General features: G+C 44.3%; 1 protein-coding gene across 4 annotated transcripts in view; it reads left to right on the top strand.

Annotated features, from left to right (window-relative positions):
* The window catches only part of vps8 (VPS8 subunit of CORVET complex), a 39,317-nt gene that overhangs the window by 20,941 nt on the left and 5,371 nt on the right, over positions 1 to 13,005 (top strand). For 3 of the 4 annotated variants that reach the window (XM_080017116.1, XM_080017115.1, XM_080017114.1), the window contains exons 21-38: positions 60 to 282; positions 970 to 1,059; positions 1,917 to 1,968; positions 2,832 to 2,874; positions 3,618 to 3,690; positions 3,830 to 3,949; positions 6,112 to 6,183; positions 6,432 to 6,551; positions 7,028 to 7,084; positions 7,170 to 7,252; positions 7,857 to 7,941; positions 8,031 to 8,129; positions 8,421 to 8,510; positions 9,561 to 9,616; positions 10,305 to 10,452; positions 10,709 to 10,798; positions 11,054 to 11,251; positions 11,349 to 11,430. In XM_080017116.1, the coding sequence (XP_079873242.1) occupies positions 60 to 282; positions 970 to 1,059; positions 1,917 to 1,968; positions 2,832 to 2,874; positions 3,618 to 3,690; positions 3,830 to 3,949; positions 6,112 to 6,183; positions 6,432 to 6,551; positions 7,028 to 7,084; positions 7,170 to 7,252; positions 7,857 to 7,941; positions 8,031 to 8,129; positions 8,421 to 8,510; positions 9,561 to 9,616; positions 10,305 to 10,452; positions 10,709 to 10,798; positions 11,054 to 11,251; positions 11,349 to 11,430 (1,781 nt within the window). Of the gene's footprint in view, positions 1 to 59; positions 283 to 969; positions 1,060 to 1,916; positions 1,969 to 2,831; positions 2,875 to 3,617; positions 3,691 to 3,829; positions 3,950 to 6,111; positions 6,184 to 6,431; positions 6,552 to 7,027; positions 7,085 to 7,169; positions 7,253 to 7,856; positions 7,942 to 8,030; positions 8,130 to 8,420; positions 8,511 to 9,560; positions 9,617 to 10,304; positions 10,453 to 10,708; positions 10,799 to 11,053; positions 11,252 to 11,348; positions 11,431 to 11,545; positions 11,696 to 13,005 lie in introns of those variants that run through there. The other variant, XM_080017117.1, reaches the window with a different exon arrangement.

Raw genomic sequence — 13,005 nt, 5'->3', positions numbered from 1 at the left:
TGTCTGTGTGTCTGTGTCTGTGTCTGTGTGTGTGTGTGTGTGGTCCCCCCACCCTTTAGCGACCTGCTTTTCAACCAGCTGTACGACCGCCTAGCGGAAAACGTTGTCTCTAAGGGCGTCTTCTTGGAGTCCCTGGAATCTTACATTGTCGCTGAGCGGCTGGATCACCTGACCACCCCCATCATGAGGGACCTGCTGGCTCATTACCATGGCAACAACATGATGGACAGCCTCGAGAGCTGCATTGTACACCTGGATATTACTAGTCTAGACATGCAACAGGTGGGTTTGTCATAAAAACATTTTTAACCATTAGAGATATGTTACATGATGCTAGTTATCAAATGAATTTGCTTTTTTGAATATCTAATGTATTTGGTATGGCCCTTGTTATCAGATTTAATATTTTGGGGCTTTGATATTGTGTGGTGTGCTATGCAAGGATAACCTGCAGCCAGGCGATCATTATTGCAAAATACATTTGCATTGTTATTATGCTGAATCAAAAAAAATTTTAACGACACAGAATGTAGATTTAAAGTTATTTTATTTACTAATATGCCTAGTTTAAGAGCTACTGTTAAGAAAAATGGTTTGCAGAAACTTGGCCAACACTGCAACTTTGCAAATAATTCAGCCTACAAAAACAAAATATATTTGGCGTACATATGATTATGACGCTTTGACTGTTATTAATGCTAAATTGGACATTTCCATTAATTACATACTGAATGGGATCTCTAGAAGTTTTCCATTGTAGATTCTATGTAGCGTCATACGATGTCACCACTAGCTAAGTGGAGGGGCGTGAAATCAGAGAAGTGGTTGCCTGTTCAACAATCATTATTCATTATGAACAAATCAGCCGTTATACAGAAACACTGGAATGCTAATTGCCATTTAACCAATCCGAATGGAGTATTCAGCAGAACTTGTACTAATGCTTTGCATTTTTGCGCTTGTCACTAGGTGGTCCATATGTGTTGGGACAACCAGCTCTATGATGCTATGATCTATGTATACAACCGTGGCATGAATGACTATATAACTCCCATGGAGGTAAATCATCACGCACACGGATTATATCTCTGATGCATCTCATTCACATGCCCTCTGTTAGGATATTCTCACAGCTATAGTGAATGTTTTTTTTTTTTAATATATATTCCTCAGCCGCACTTTATTTATTTAAGGCAAGACAAACTTCTTTATAGCGCATTTCATACACATGAATGACGTATACATAAAAATAGAAATGTACACATTATATATGAGAATAAGATCATGTGATAAAGGAATGGATAATAAAATAAAATGGAAATAAGAGATTTTAAATACAATAAAAAATAATAATAATTAGATAGGATACACACTGGAACAAACCCCTAACCGTACACAATATATTTTCACATTTTCCATAACCACAGCATGAAATCAGTTGTGTGGCACAGTGGAGCCGATGTAGACTGGTAGACTAGATGGACTGAGATTTACAAAATGACAGAATGTGGATCTGTTTTCAGGTGCACGTTACTGGCTCATTCCTGAACAGGACTCTTGCGTGAACATTGAGAATTATTTGATGATTTGTGCCTACTCCAGGTCTATTTTGAATACAGTATTAAACAGGATCTGATAGGCAATAATTAGCTGCACACAAAAGCCCGGTCTAGCCAAACAACTTCACAAACTTCTCACATATAAAATATAAAATAAAAAATATAAAAAATCGAATAGCTACATCATTTCCCCACACGTTGATTCACCTGCAAGGTGCCCTTTAATAGATGACTGGGACACACTGGACACACACTTCATGTTGATGGTTCTGAGAAGCCATTAGTCCGGTACCACAAAACTCTGATGCAGAGTGCCAGAAGCATCAAAACCGCCCCTGCTTTTTTCTTGTATTTCAGAAACTCTTTGCAGAAATTGGACCAGCGCTTAGAGAGGGGAGGACCCTGACAGGTAAGCCCCCACAGCAGCATGTGTAACCCAGTTGGTAGTCCAATTTTTCATGCACCTGGTTATTTTCGCCCATGGTATAGGTGTCTGGGGTTTTTGCAGGCCCTTCAATGTCCTAAATTGTATTCAATTTCAACTAATTAATTAAATTCAATTGAACAAATATCAGGCCTTATTTGAATTGAAACAACATAAACATTGTATTCAATTTTATATCTATCCGTACGTTGCTGTTCGTCAATATATCAGAGTCAACAGTTACAAAACCATGGGCTTTATTTTTGGGTGCTTAGCTGGATGATATTTGTAGAGCAGCTGGCTCGGTTTCGTCCCTGACCTTTGCCAGTTTTTTGTTTTTTTTTGCCTAAAGTGGCATCCTCATCAACCGAGGCCTCCCTTGTCCTTGGGACAGTGGAGTGCACCCAACAGGTTCCCCACCGCACACTTTTGGTCGTGTGAATGTGCATTTAGACTCTGGAGCCCCTTTGCAGAAATGATTCAATAAAATCTTTTTTAATGTTTAATGATCGTCGTAGGAATCCAGAGAGGAGCACATTAAATTAGTCCGGGAAGGATTTTACAAATGCATCAACTATGGCCTCCGCATCACTCATAGATGGATCAGGCTTCACGTTGTACTTCATTGTCATAATTAAGGTCATTTAATTTACTGAACGACCTCACTTCACTATACAAAGTATTCCACTTTATTATAATTCAAACACAGGAAGTCGTGGAGAAAACGATATTCCGTATCATAATGAATGAAATATTTCCCTTCTTCAGTTACAGCGCCAAATGCCGTTCAACAACTCTTCAATTTATTGTGACCACACAGACAATAGATGTTTTGTTTCCTCTGACAGATGCTCAAGTGGTGATGGGGAACAAGCTGCTGGTTTACATCAGGTACAGGTTATCCAAATCCTCAGTCTTTCAGGTCTTGTAGTAAGCCGTATGTGCTGATCAGCTATCATTCCCTGGAATATGCCACAACAAAAGTATAAGTACATTTATTATAAAAACCATGGAAATGTGTTTTCTTTTTGTTTTTTTTTACAAATTCAATGAACTTTCATTTGTGTAGTAACTTTAAATACATCATTTTAAAGTTACTAATCAAGTGTTTCTGTTCCATTGTGGACAAGATGCATTTTCACTTATTAACTACCAGAAGAATTGGAGCCGGGCCCCTCTATTGTAATTATCCCCCCCATGTGGAAAAAAAATAAAATCCTAGAATGGCCCCTGCATGCAAACAAATACATTAAAGTCTGATCACGCAGTAAGGATATCTAAAAGAGTTGGCAAGGAGGAAGTTGAAGATAATGGACAGTGGTGACACTATTTCCCTCATTCTAATAATGGCGTCAAGTGTAAGGGATCGGTAATTTCGGAGGTATTGACGTAGGGCTAACTCTTGACGATGAGGAGACGGGGGCCACGTTCGCACCAGAGGGGGCGCTCCTTTAATTGCCAAGCGTAAGGATGATGAAGATTTGGAATGGTCGAGGGGGGGGGGGAATACAAACTCACGAGAAGACACCGCACTTTGCTTCTTGAATGAAGGAAAGGCGGTGTCCATAAAAATACAATGAGCTTGAATGTTTTCGCTTGGTCGCCGTGCCTGACGTCTGGATCTTGGCTTGTAGCTGCTCTCTGGCTGGAAGAGCCTATCCGCTGGGAGACATCCCCGAGGATCTGGTGCCTCAGGTCAAGAACAAGGTGTGTGTTTCTTCTGTTTTGGATCGAGAGATTCACAGATGTCCACTGCCCTCATGAAGTATCTTTAAGAAAAAAAAAAAAAAGAATTGTTTAATTCAAAAGAGTTCACACTGTTTGTTCCGTGCCTCCTCCGCCCCAGGTGTTTGACTTCCTGATCCGCCTCCACTCGGCCGAGTCGTGCGACGAGGAGGAGGTCTTCCCCTTCGTCCGCACGCTCCTCCACTTCGACACCAGGGAGTTCCTCAACGTCCTTGCCTTGGTGAGCTCCGACGTCCAGGAAACGCAACCCGACACGCAGGTATTGCCTCGCCTCCGGCAAAGAAACAAAAAGCGCCGGAACCGCCAAACAGACCGACCGGTTAAAGGACAGCTTTGCTATTTTTTTGGACCTGGGCCTCGTTCAAATGTTGGCTCCCGTCATTTAAAAAGCGCTGTGAGCACGGCCTCGCTGAACGACTTACCTCGCTGCTGCAGCTTCCCCATGTGCTTGAATGCTTTTCATTCGAGCACACGTTTAAGCCTTTAAAGAAAAAAAAGATATTTAACACGAGTGGCCCTTGTTTTTGAGAAAACAAGGACCGCACGACAGCTGAAAACTGTATGTGTTGAAGAGCTAAAGGAAAAAATGGCAAACATCGGCGACATCCGTGCTAATGTAAGACGTAAGGGATTAGTTATTCAATACATGATATGAACAATAATACGCAAGAACACGTGTGACTATACAGTAATGTGAGTTTTCCGGCTTCAACAACATTAGAACAAACAAAAGGCTGAAACATTGGGCCCGTCCGACTGCATTTAAGCACAACAAGGAGCTGCAGCAGAGTGGCAAATCTACAAAAAAGAAACAATGGTGTCAGTGAAACAGTGACGCCTTCAGCGAGGTCGTGCGATGAAGCTCGGAAAAGTAGCAAACCCCTCCTTTAAGCTTTGCTTGCTAATTCCTCCCCCCGAGAAGCAACTCAATCCTGAGTCGGATCGGAGTTGAATCACATTTTAAATGCAATGAAGAGGAAAGAAATTTACTAATTGCCACATTTGAAATCATTAAACCTGTCAAATCATTTTTATTTTATTTTATTTTTTCAAAACAATCTTCAGAACACGCTTTCATACCTGTGCTTTCACCAAGCTGCGCATTCAACGGCAGGTGTTGGTATGCCATTGTATTTTATACAATTTGCGCCTGCAACCAACCCCGCTCTCCAGAGGACCATCTTACTCTTACATCTTCCTGATCAACTAAACAACTAGTCATCGGCAGCGGTCGACCGATTGATCGGTCGGCGGCGTCGGCGCATTTTGAGATAATCGGCATAATCGGCCGGTGCCTGCGCTCACCGGGCCAATAAACAGAAAGCGTTTTGTTGTCTCACTCACTCAACAGTGCTGTCTTCTTCTCGTCACTCGGCTCATTCGCTCCGGTTTCTCATGGTGTTGGCTCATTAAAGATGGCTCGTGCAGAGCCTCCCTGACCCGTTTTTTGGTTGACAAAGAAAACAGCAGGAGTGCTGTTTGGAAATACTTTGATTTTTCTGACTTTGCAGAACGTAAACTCTACTCAGAGAATTGGAGTGGAGTTTTATCTTGCGCTGGTTTTCCTGTGATTTTATTTTCAATTCTATTTTATTTCTGTGCTTATGAAACAACATTTTTAAACAACTGAGTGAATGGACTGTCCCGTTCCGTCCCATTACAAAAAACAACAGCCCTTGTGTGTCCCTACTGTCCTATTCCGCAACACGCACGTCTTCCTGTTACTTTCCGTTGCTATGGGACTTTAGTCGGAATTTTGTATAAACTGGATGTTTTTGCGTAAATACTTTACCTATAAATAATAAATCCTGCACTTCTGGAACAGGGAGATGTTCTCAATTTCCCAACCAGACTTTAATACGACGCTGTTTTATTATTATTTATTTTCTTATAATTTATAATTATTTATTATTTATTTTTCATTCATACCTTTTTCTTTTATTTTATTTTTATATTTTTACAAAGTTCAGAAATAGAAAGACTCATACAGGGGGGGGGGGTGTTCAAGGAAGTATATGAGGCAGAGGGTTGTTGCACAGGGTTGTTCCCTAATTAATGCTGGAGTATGGGGGGGGGGGTCAGAAACGTATCCTTGTGCCTCGGAACAGCGGAAAGGTTCGGCAGGTTGTTGAAGCCCCAGCAGTGTGGAGAGCCTCCGTCACAATGCCACATCCAGACCTGCTGTGTTTCCATTAGTACTCCTCCTCACTCTAATGATCACATCGTACTATTTGGATTGCCCTCAGATCATCCTGTTGAGCAGTAGGCGTTATACAAAATAAAGCCTTTCGAGGTGCTCCTCTTTGGACCAGGTCAGTACATTGAGAGGAAGGCGAGTTATTTAAAATAACATGACTCTTGTTTCCGTCCGGCTGCTCTCAGACGTTTGAGGACTTCAGGAACGACAAGCAGGCTCTGGAGTACCAGCAGAGGATAGTCGACATTCTGCTCAGGGTAAGCGTTGTGTTTTGCGCCAAGTAAGAACCCCACCCCACAGCCACCCATTATTATTTGTATCACATAATTAAGAGGTTGGAATTCAGCTCATCCAGGATGCGTACGGAACAAAACTGAAACCGCAAAGCCTACCTGAAGGCTACTGTTCTGCTTGTCACTTCCACTCGAGAAAATCTTCTTCCGCCGCCCAGAGAATTTTTCTTTGTCAGAGCGGGTCGTTAACGTGCGCCTTCTCCATCGCCCAGGTGATGGTGGACAACCCCGATTTCACCCCCTCCCAAGTAGGCGGCCTTTTCACTTTCCTGGCTCGCCAGTTGGCCAAGCCGGACAACACGCTGTTTGTGAACAGGAAGCTGTTTGACCAGGTAAAAACCGAGATCCGTGTTTGAAGGTTTATGCAAAAAAAAAAAAAAAAGCTGCTGCCTTTTAAAGAAATCTGACATTAATTACACGGGATTCTATCAGTAAAATTCTATCATGGGAAATATTTATTGCTATTGCACTTTGCAACATTTTTATTTTGTTATATACGTATTTTGTATAGTTTATTTTCACTTTTTATAATCCATGGCCTACATGTTCTTAGTTCTGTACTTCTTGCCTCACTGTAACCTGTTTCTTTACCAAGCTGCTGTGACTCTTTATTAATCTGCACCTGATCAGTACATTATATCTTATGTTAGCTCTGATTACCAAGAGATTTGACTATATATTACAACATGTATTACTTCATAAGTTACTATATATACTGTATATTTTGAGAACAGCTATTAAGACGAACACTATGTATTTTGTGTTTCCAAACCGACATTCTGATCCTGCGTTGTGTGTGATTGTCAAGGTTCTAGAGTTCTTGTGTAGCCCGGATGACGACTCTCGACACACAGAGAGACAGCAGGTGTGTGAAGCCGACTTACACACACATGCACACGCGCACACAGAAAACATGTTTAACATCATAGTACATGGTGTTGTTGGTCTAGGTGCTCCTGGAGCTTCTACAGGTCGGGGGCGTGGTCCAGTTCGATGAAGGACGGCTGCTGGACCTGGCTGAAAAGGCAGAGTTGTGAGTTGTTGATAAAATCAAGCAATAGTTAGTCCCTCCCTTTTTTTTACCCCAAGGTATTTATTTTACTTGGAGGCCACCTTCAGACCCCTGCCCCGCCCGAAAATTCTCTCCAATGGAAATCAGTGTGTGGTTAGAAGTTGAAGGAGTCGTCACACTTTTGCAAAGAAACGTCGAACCTTTGGTGCTAAAATCAGTTACTTTTCAAAATGACAGCAGGAGGTGGCATTGGGGAAAAAAAACAACATTACATGGAAATGAAAATGAAAGTTACCGTAAATGCAAAAGTGGGGGGAAAAAAAGCGATTTTTTTTTCCCCGATCGGTGAGGAAGTACACATGAATATTTTTTTAATCTTTCATCATTACGAACATTGTAAAGATTACTAATGCAATTGACCGAAGTAAAATATATGATATGGAATGATTTATTTTTATTTTATTTTTTACATCAAACGGCACCGATGTGTGTGTGTGTGCATTAAAACCTGGAGCGCTTCCTCCTATTCCTCAACTGTCTTCCAACTCCGTATCCCGACCCGTTTCTCTTCACCTCGCTCTTTCCCTCTCCACCTGTCGTCACACCTCCACCTCTATCCCTGCAGCTACCAGATCTGCGAGTTCCTGTACGAGAAGAAACATCTGTATGACAGGATAATCGACTGCTACCTGAGAGACAATCTCAGAAAAGTAACACGCACACACATACACCCACTCTCATGTATTTGTGCTATGTGCATAGAGCATGTGAAAACTCCTGTTTATGTATTTTATAACAGGTGGAAATCTTCAACTACATCCATAATTTGCTGTCTATGCCTGGCTACAGCGCAGAAGAAAAGCAGTCTGTGTCCAGCAAAACACTGCAGCATATACAGGTGAGCTGTAAAACGCTCTCGAACAACGTTCCCCATTAAACTGCTCTTTTTACAGCCGCACTCACGGCGACACGACGGACCTGCAAAATAACCCCTGTAACGGAACATCCGGAGCAGGAATTTGTGAAAACCCGATGAAATTTGACCGGAAGTAGCTGGGCGCGGTGCGTCGCCGACACCGCCGGGGTTCTAAAGCGTCTGGTCGGGTGGTGCAGCGAGACGAGTTTGTTGTTGAAACGCTTGGATTATATCTGGATCTGCCGAAATGTATACATTTTGTTGTGCTTTCAGGAGCTGGTGACCCTTGACCCTAGCAGGTCAGCTGATCTTGTCGCTTGTCATTTCCCTGAGGACGTGTGGCCCCTCGTCTCCCAGCTCCAGGTTAGCTCACCGGGAAGCGCCGGCGTTTCATTTCACTGCACTTCATCCTCTTTGTGGTTGAGTAACTTCATCTCTTTTGACGACTGTTGCCTTGTTCTTCTGTCGACCATGTCAGTTATCTATCATCGTTTTCACACGAAGGGTGGGGGGGGTGAGGTAAGACCACCTAAACGAGCACATTTAAGCCACGGCCACCTAAAAATCAGATAGTTGAACGTCACGTAACGGAGACAGGACAGAGCTAAAGCTACAGTGAACGGCAGAAGTAAATATAAAGTAAATGGTCGAGGAGAACCTCCGACTCTGCCTCTCCTCCGGGAGAGACTGGATCGAGAAACTGATGATCCCAACTAATATAAATCCGGTCAGTTTGATCATTTAATAATAATTATTTAACGAGAATAATATCTAACATACATGACATATAATATTGTAATTTATAATATAATGAGTTGTCGCTCTGAACTGCATGTGGAGACGCAGTGCAGGTTTCAGTCAGAGCAGAGATTTAGCGTCTTGGCGAGCCGGAGCTGCAGGGCTACGTCACGGTGACGGTGACTGCGGGTCCGCGTTCCCCGTATTTTTATTTTAGATGTCTTTGTTTTCCTCTGTTTCCTACTTCAACAAAGCAAAAAAAAAGCCCTGTTCGTCCTGTGCCATGTCGTTTTTTTGTGCAAGTGATTCTGGTTCTGATGTTCTGATATGAAAAAATATATAATAATAATAATAATAATAATAATAATAATAAAGTAAAAAAAAAAAAGCCAAATAAAAGAGTTGCCATTTAATGAAATGACCTGTTAACCTCCCGTCACACAGTGCACTTAGAGAGTGTAACACTTCAGTCTGATACTGCTGTTTGAGGTGGCGGGGTCCATGTTGAAACGGCAGCCTTCGAACAACGGATTTTGTTCCAATCATCTTCATAGCAACAGCCAGACCATAATAGACAGCGATGCACTCCGTCTGACAGGAAATATTCCTTTTTTCTTCGGTCTTGACTCAGCTGCTCCCCGTTTCCCTTTGTGTCGTCTTACTCTTTTGTACAAGATTCTTGATGACCAGATACTACTGTTCGAGTTCCTGAGCTGTATCCTGGAACCAAGGTGTGTGTGTGTGTGTGTGTGTGTGTGTGTGTGTGTGTGTGTGTGTGTGTGTGTGTGTGTGTGTGTGTGTGTGTGTGTGTGTGTGTGTGTGTGTGTGTGTGTGTGTGTGTGTGTGTGTGTGTGTGTGTGTGTGGTTTAATGGTTGTTGCCACAGCAGTTACAGACACTCAGTAAGTTCTCTCAATTATTCAGATTTACTGTCATTTCAGTAATTAAAGTATTTACAGATTATCCTTTTTTCTTTTCTTAACCCAGCGTGAGCATTTTCTTCTACCTTACATAAAAAAAAAGACAAACTTGTGCATATGCTCCCCATTTTTATGCCAATCATGGAACGAGTGACTTCCATTTGAATTTAAGAAATTATATTTTTACATGCAATTTGCGATAATTACATTACATTACATTTAGCAGACGCTTTTATCCAAAGCGACTTACAATTGTTCAAACACCGACGGACGCAGCCATCAGGAGCAATTAGGGTTTAAGTGTCTTGCTCAAGGACACTACAGCATGCTAGCAGGAGGAGCCTGGGATCCAACCAGCAACCTTTAGATCTCTAGACCACCAGCTCTACCGCTTTATATTTAAATGTCAACATGAGCACACTCGTTTTTACGTTAACACTCCACAGGTTGACCCTCACCCCGTCTCTCACCTCTTCTTTCCTCTCGTCTCGTCCGGACAGAGAAGGCCATCATCGCCCGGAGAGCCTGGTGGCCCTGGACCCTGTCCTCCACGACATGCAGGTGGGCTTGCTCTGCCGCTTCGCCCCCCGCCAGCTCCAGACGTTCCTGCAAACCTCACAGCTCTACCGCCTGGAAGAGGCCATCAAGGTACCTTATTTGTGTCCCGTGGAGGCAATGTGTGTGTGTGTGTGTGGGCGTCGGCTTCAGAGCGGCTTCTCGTTACGAGCCAGTCAATCGCGTGGGCTGTAGTCGGCGTTAAGTGCTTTACTCGTCTCTACATAAACTGGTACATGCAAACATCCCTGCAACACTTGAACCTGTAATTATGGGAAATATTGCTGGAATGTATGATATACCGTATATTAGACCTTGTGGATGTGTGCCTCCCCGTCTCTGTCTGCAGGTCACGGAGCAGCACGGCCACAGTGAAGCCACAGCCTACCTGCTGGAGAAGAAAGGAGATGCGCATGGAGCTTTCACCGTTCTGCTTGAGGTATCTGTTTTCACTGTGTTTACTTCGTTTTCGGAATTTACTTCTGTCATCCGGTCTGTTGTTTCCACACCGGGGGACTGTTGGAATTTTTGCACAGTCTATTATCTTCAACTAATTTTAACCCTATTCAGCTGCAACAGCTCAAATTGCCCCGCGGTTGAATAAAGCGTCGCCCTGTGTTCATTCCTAAAAATGATGTTGAAACCATTCTGCCGACGATCCCACCCTCTCCCTGCCGCCGTTGTCTCCCGCCAGAAACTGAGGGAAAACCTGACGGCGATCGTCCCCAGGGGCCAGGAAGAAGGCGAAGCGGGCGCCGACGGGATCGACGACGGACGTTGCCGGGGAGAGATGCCGGAGAGGGGAGGACTGGAGGGGTTGGAGGCTTCGCTGAACTGCATCATAGCGCTGTGCCATCGAAGCTCTCAGAACCTGGATCAGCAGCTGAGAGAGGTGAGGGGGCCGCCGGCGTGTACGTGGGCGTGCGCGGCTCCGCCCTCGGCGCGTCACGGAGCACTCTTCTCCGCCTTTCATCTTGTCTTTCTTCCAGGTTCTGTGGTTTCCTCTTTTGGAGGCCATGATGGCTCCTCAGAAGTTACTGAAGAATCCCAACTCCAAGCAGCTATCCGAAGGTAAAGTGTCTGCCTCCAGAGGTGGTGGAGTTGAGTTGAGGGTTGGACGCAGTCATTATGAAATAATAATAAAAAAAAAATTGTATTTCTGTGTTTTGTCTAATGCCGGGATCAGACTACAGTGAATTCAGCCCCGACTTTGACCCCATGTTGTTGTGCCCGACGAATTTCCGGCGTCGGGCCCGAATACGAACGTCGGGTATGCCGAACGAGCGTCTACCCCGTTGTAGTGTGACATAATCGACGCCCCGCGACAACCCCGGCGAAAAGTCCAGCGTGTCAGAATTTCTTCTGTATTTTTCTGCCGAGTCCTACGACACACAGCGCCCTCTGGTCTTTACCTGTATGTAAAGATGGCGACGGGAAAAGGTGACGCTGCCGTGGCCGCGGGGACGGCTCATTGTTCCTCAACACCAATAGTCCGGAAAATATCCCACCGCACCTGGGGAAGGTGCGATGACGTCATTCTGCGTGATCGTTAGCCGTGTGCGCCGGGCGTGTCCAGGGACGGGGGCTCCGCTCCGGCTCCGCCCGGGAGGCGCGGCGAGACGCGGAGGCGGAGGCCGAAAACAATTCCGATTGTGTATGTGACAAATAACCTCCTGAATCTTGTCCACATTCCCTTGATCTACGCTGCAACGGATCCTCACTTTTTTCTTTCTTTTCTTTTTCGGAACATAGCGCTGCTGTAGCCACGTTTGTTGACAGTTTCTTGACCCCCGACGACCTATGAACTCACGCAACAATGACCGGTCGGCGTCGTACTTGTAGTGTTGCCGGTCTCCCGACCAAAACGCGGCGAGAATTGACGCCGCTATCATCGGCTAATCCGACGCGGCGACCATCGTGGGGAAAAAAACGAAAAGTAATCGTGTCGTCCGATCCCGGCCTCAGAGAAAAACAAAAAGAAAAGCTGAAGTGCAACTCCTGCCCTCGACTGGAACGCAGTGTCAACGTTCACAGAATGCAAGCTGTAGTAGAGTAGTCTTTAAATGAAGTCAGTGTTGATAATACAGGCCGTCCCCGGGTTACGAACGCCCGATTCACGCGTCGACGTCCGTAAAGCTGATTGTTTAAAACGATGAAGTTACGCACCGTGGTGGGTTCTAACTGACGGGGCGGACCGGCCGGAGCGCCGGCCCGAAGGGGAACTAAAATGCGTTTTGACCAATCTTTTTCCGTGTCGTTGCCCTCGTAACCACGGCTCCAAAGCATGAATGGGACGGAGGTGACGGTGACGCGAAGAAGAGAAGGAAAACGATCGCAATCGACGCAAAAGTGGAAAATGGGAGAGAGGGGAAACGCCGACAAACAGTGGGAAAGCGTTGGGCTGTGGTCGGTCGACGATCGGGACGTTTATAAAGGATGAAAAATGTTCCATCGCAACGGTTTAATAAATGTCTCTTAAATGTTTTTCACGCCTACACACCCATTCTCTCTCTCCCTCTCTCTCTCTCTCTCTCTCTCTCTCTCTCAATTATAAGTACTGTCCTGTACTGTAACATTAATTATTATAACTGAATAATAGTAAAATAATGTAATAGTAATTTAATATCAAATTAGTAGTTATTAATC

Source organism: Zeus faber (genome assembly GCF_960531495.2).
Source record: "Zeus faber genome assembly, chromosome: 16".
NCBI classification, from domain to species: Eukaryota; Metazoa; Chordata; class Actinopteri; order Zeiformes; family Zeidae; genus Zeus; species Zeus faber.
This window is presented reverse-complemented; position numbering and strand designations above follow the sequence as displayed.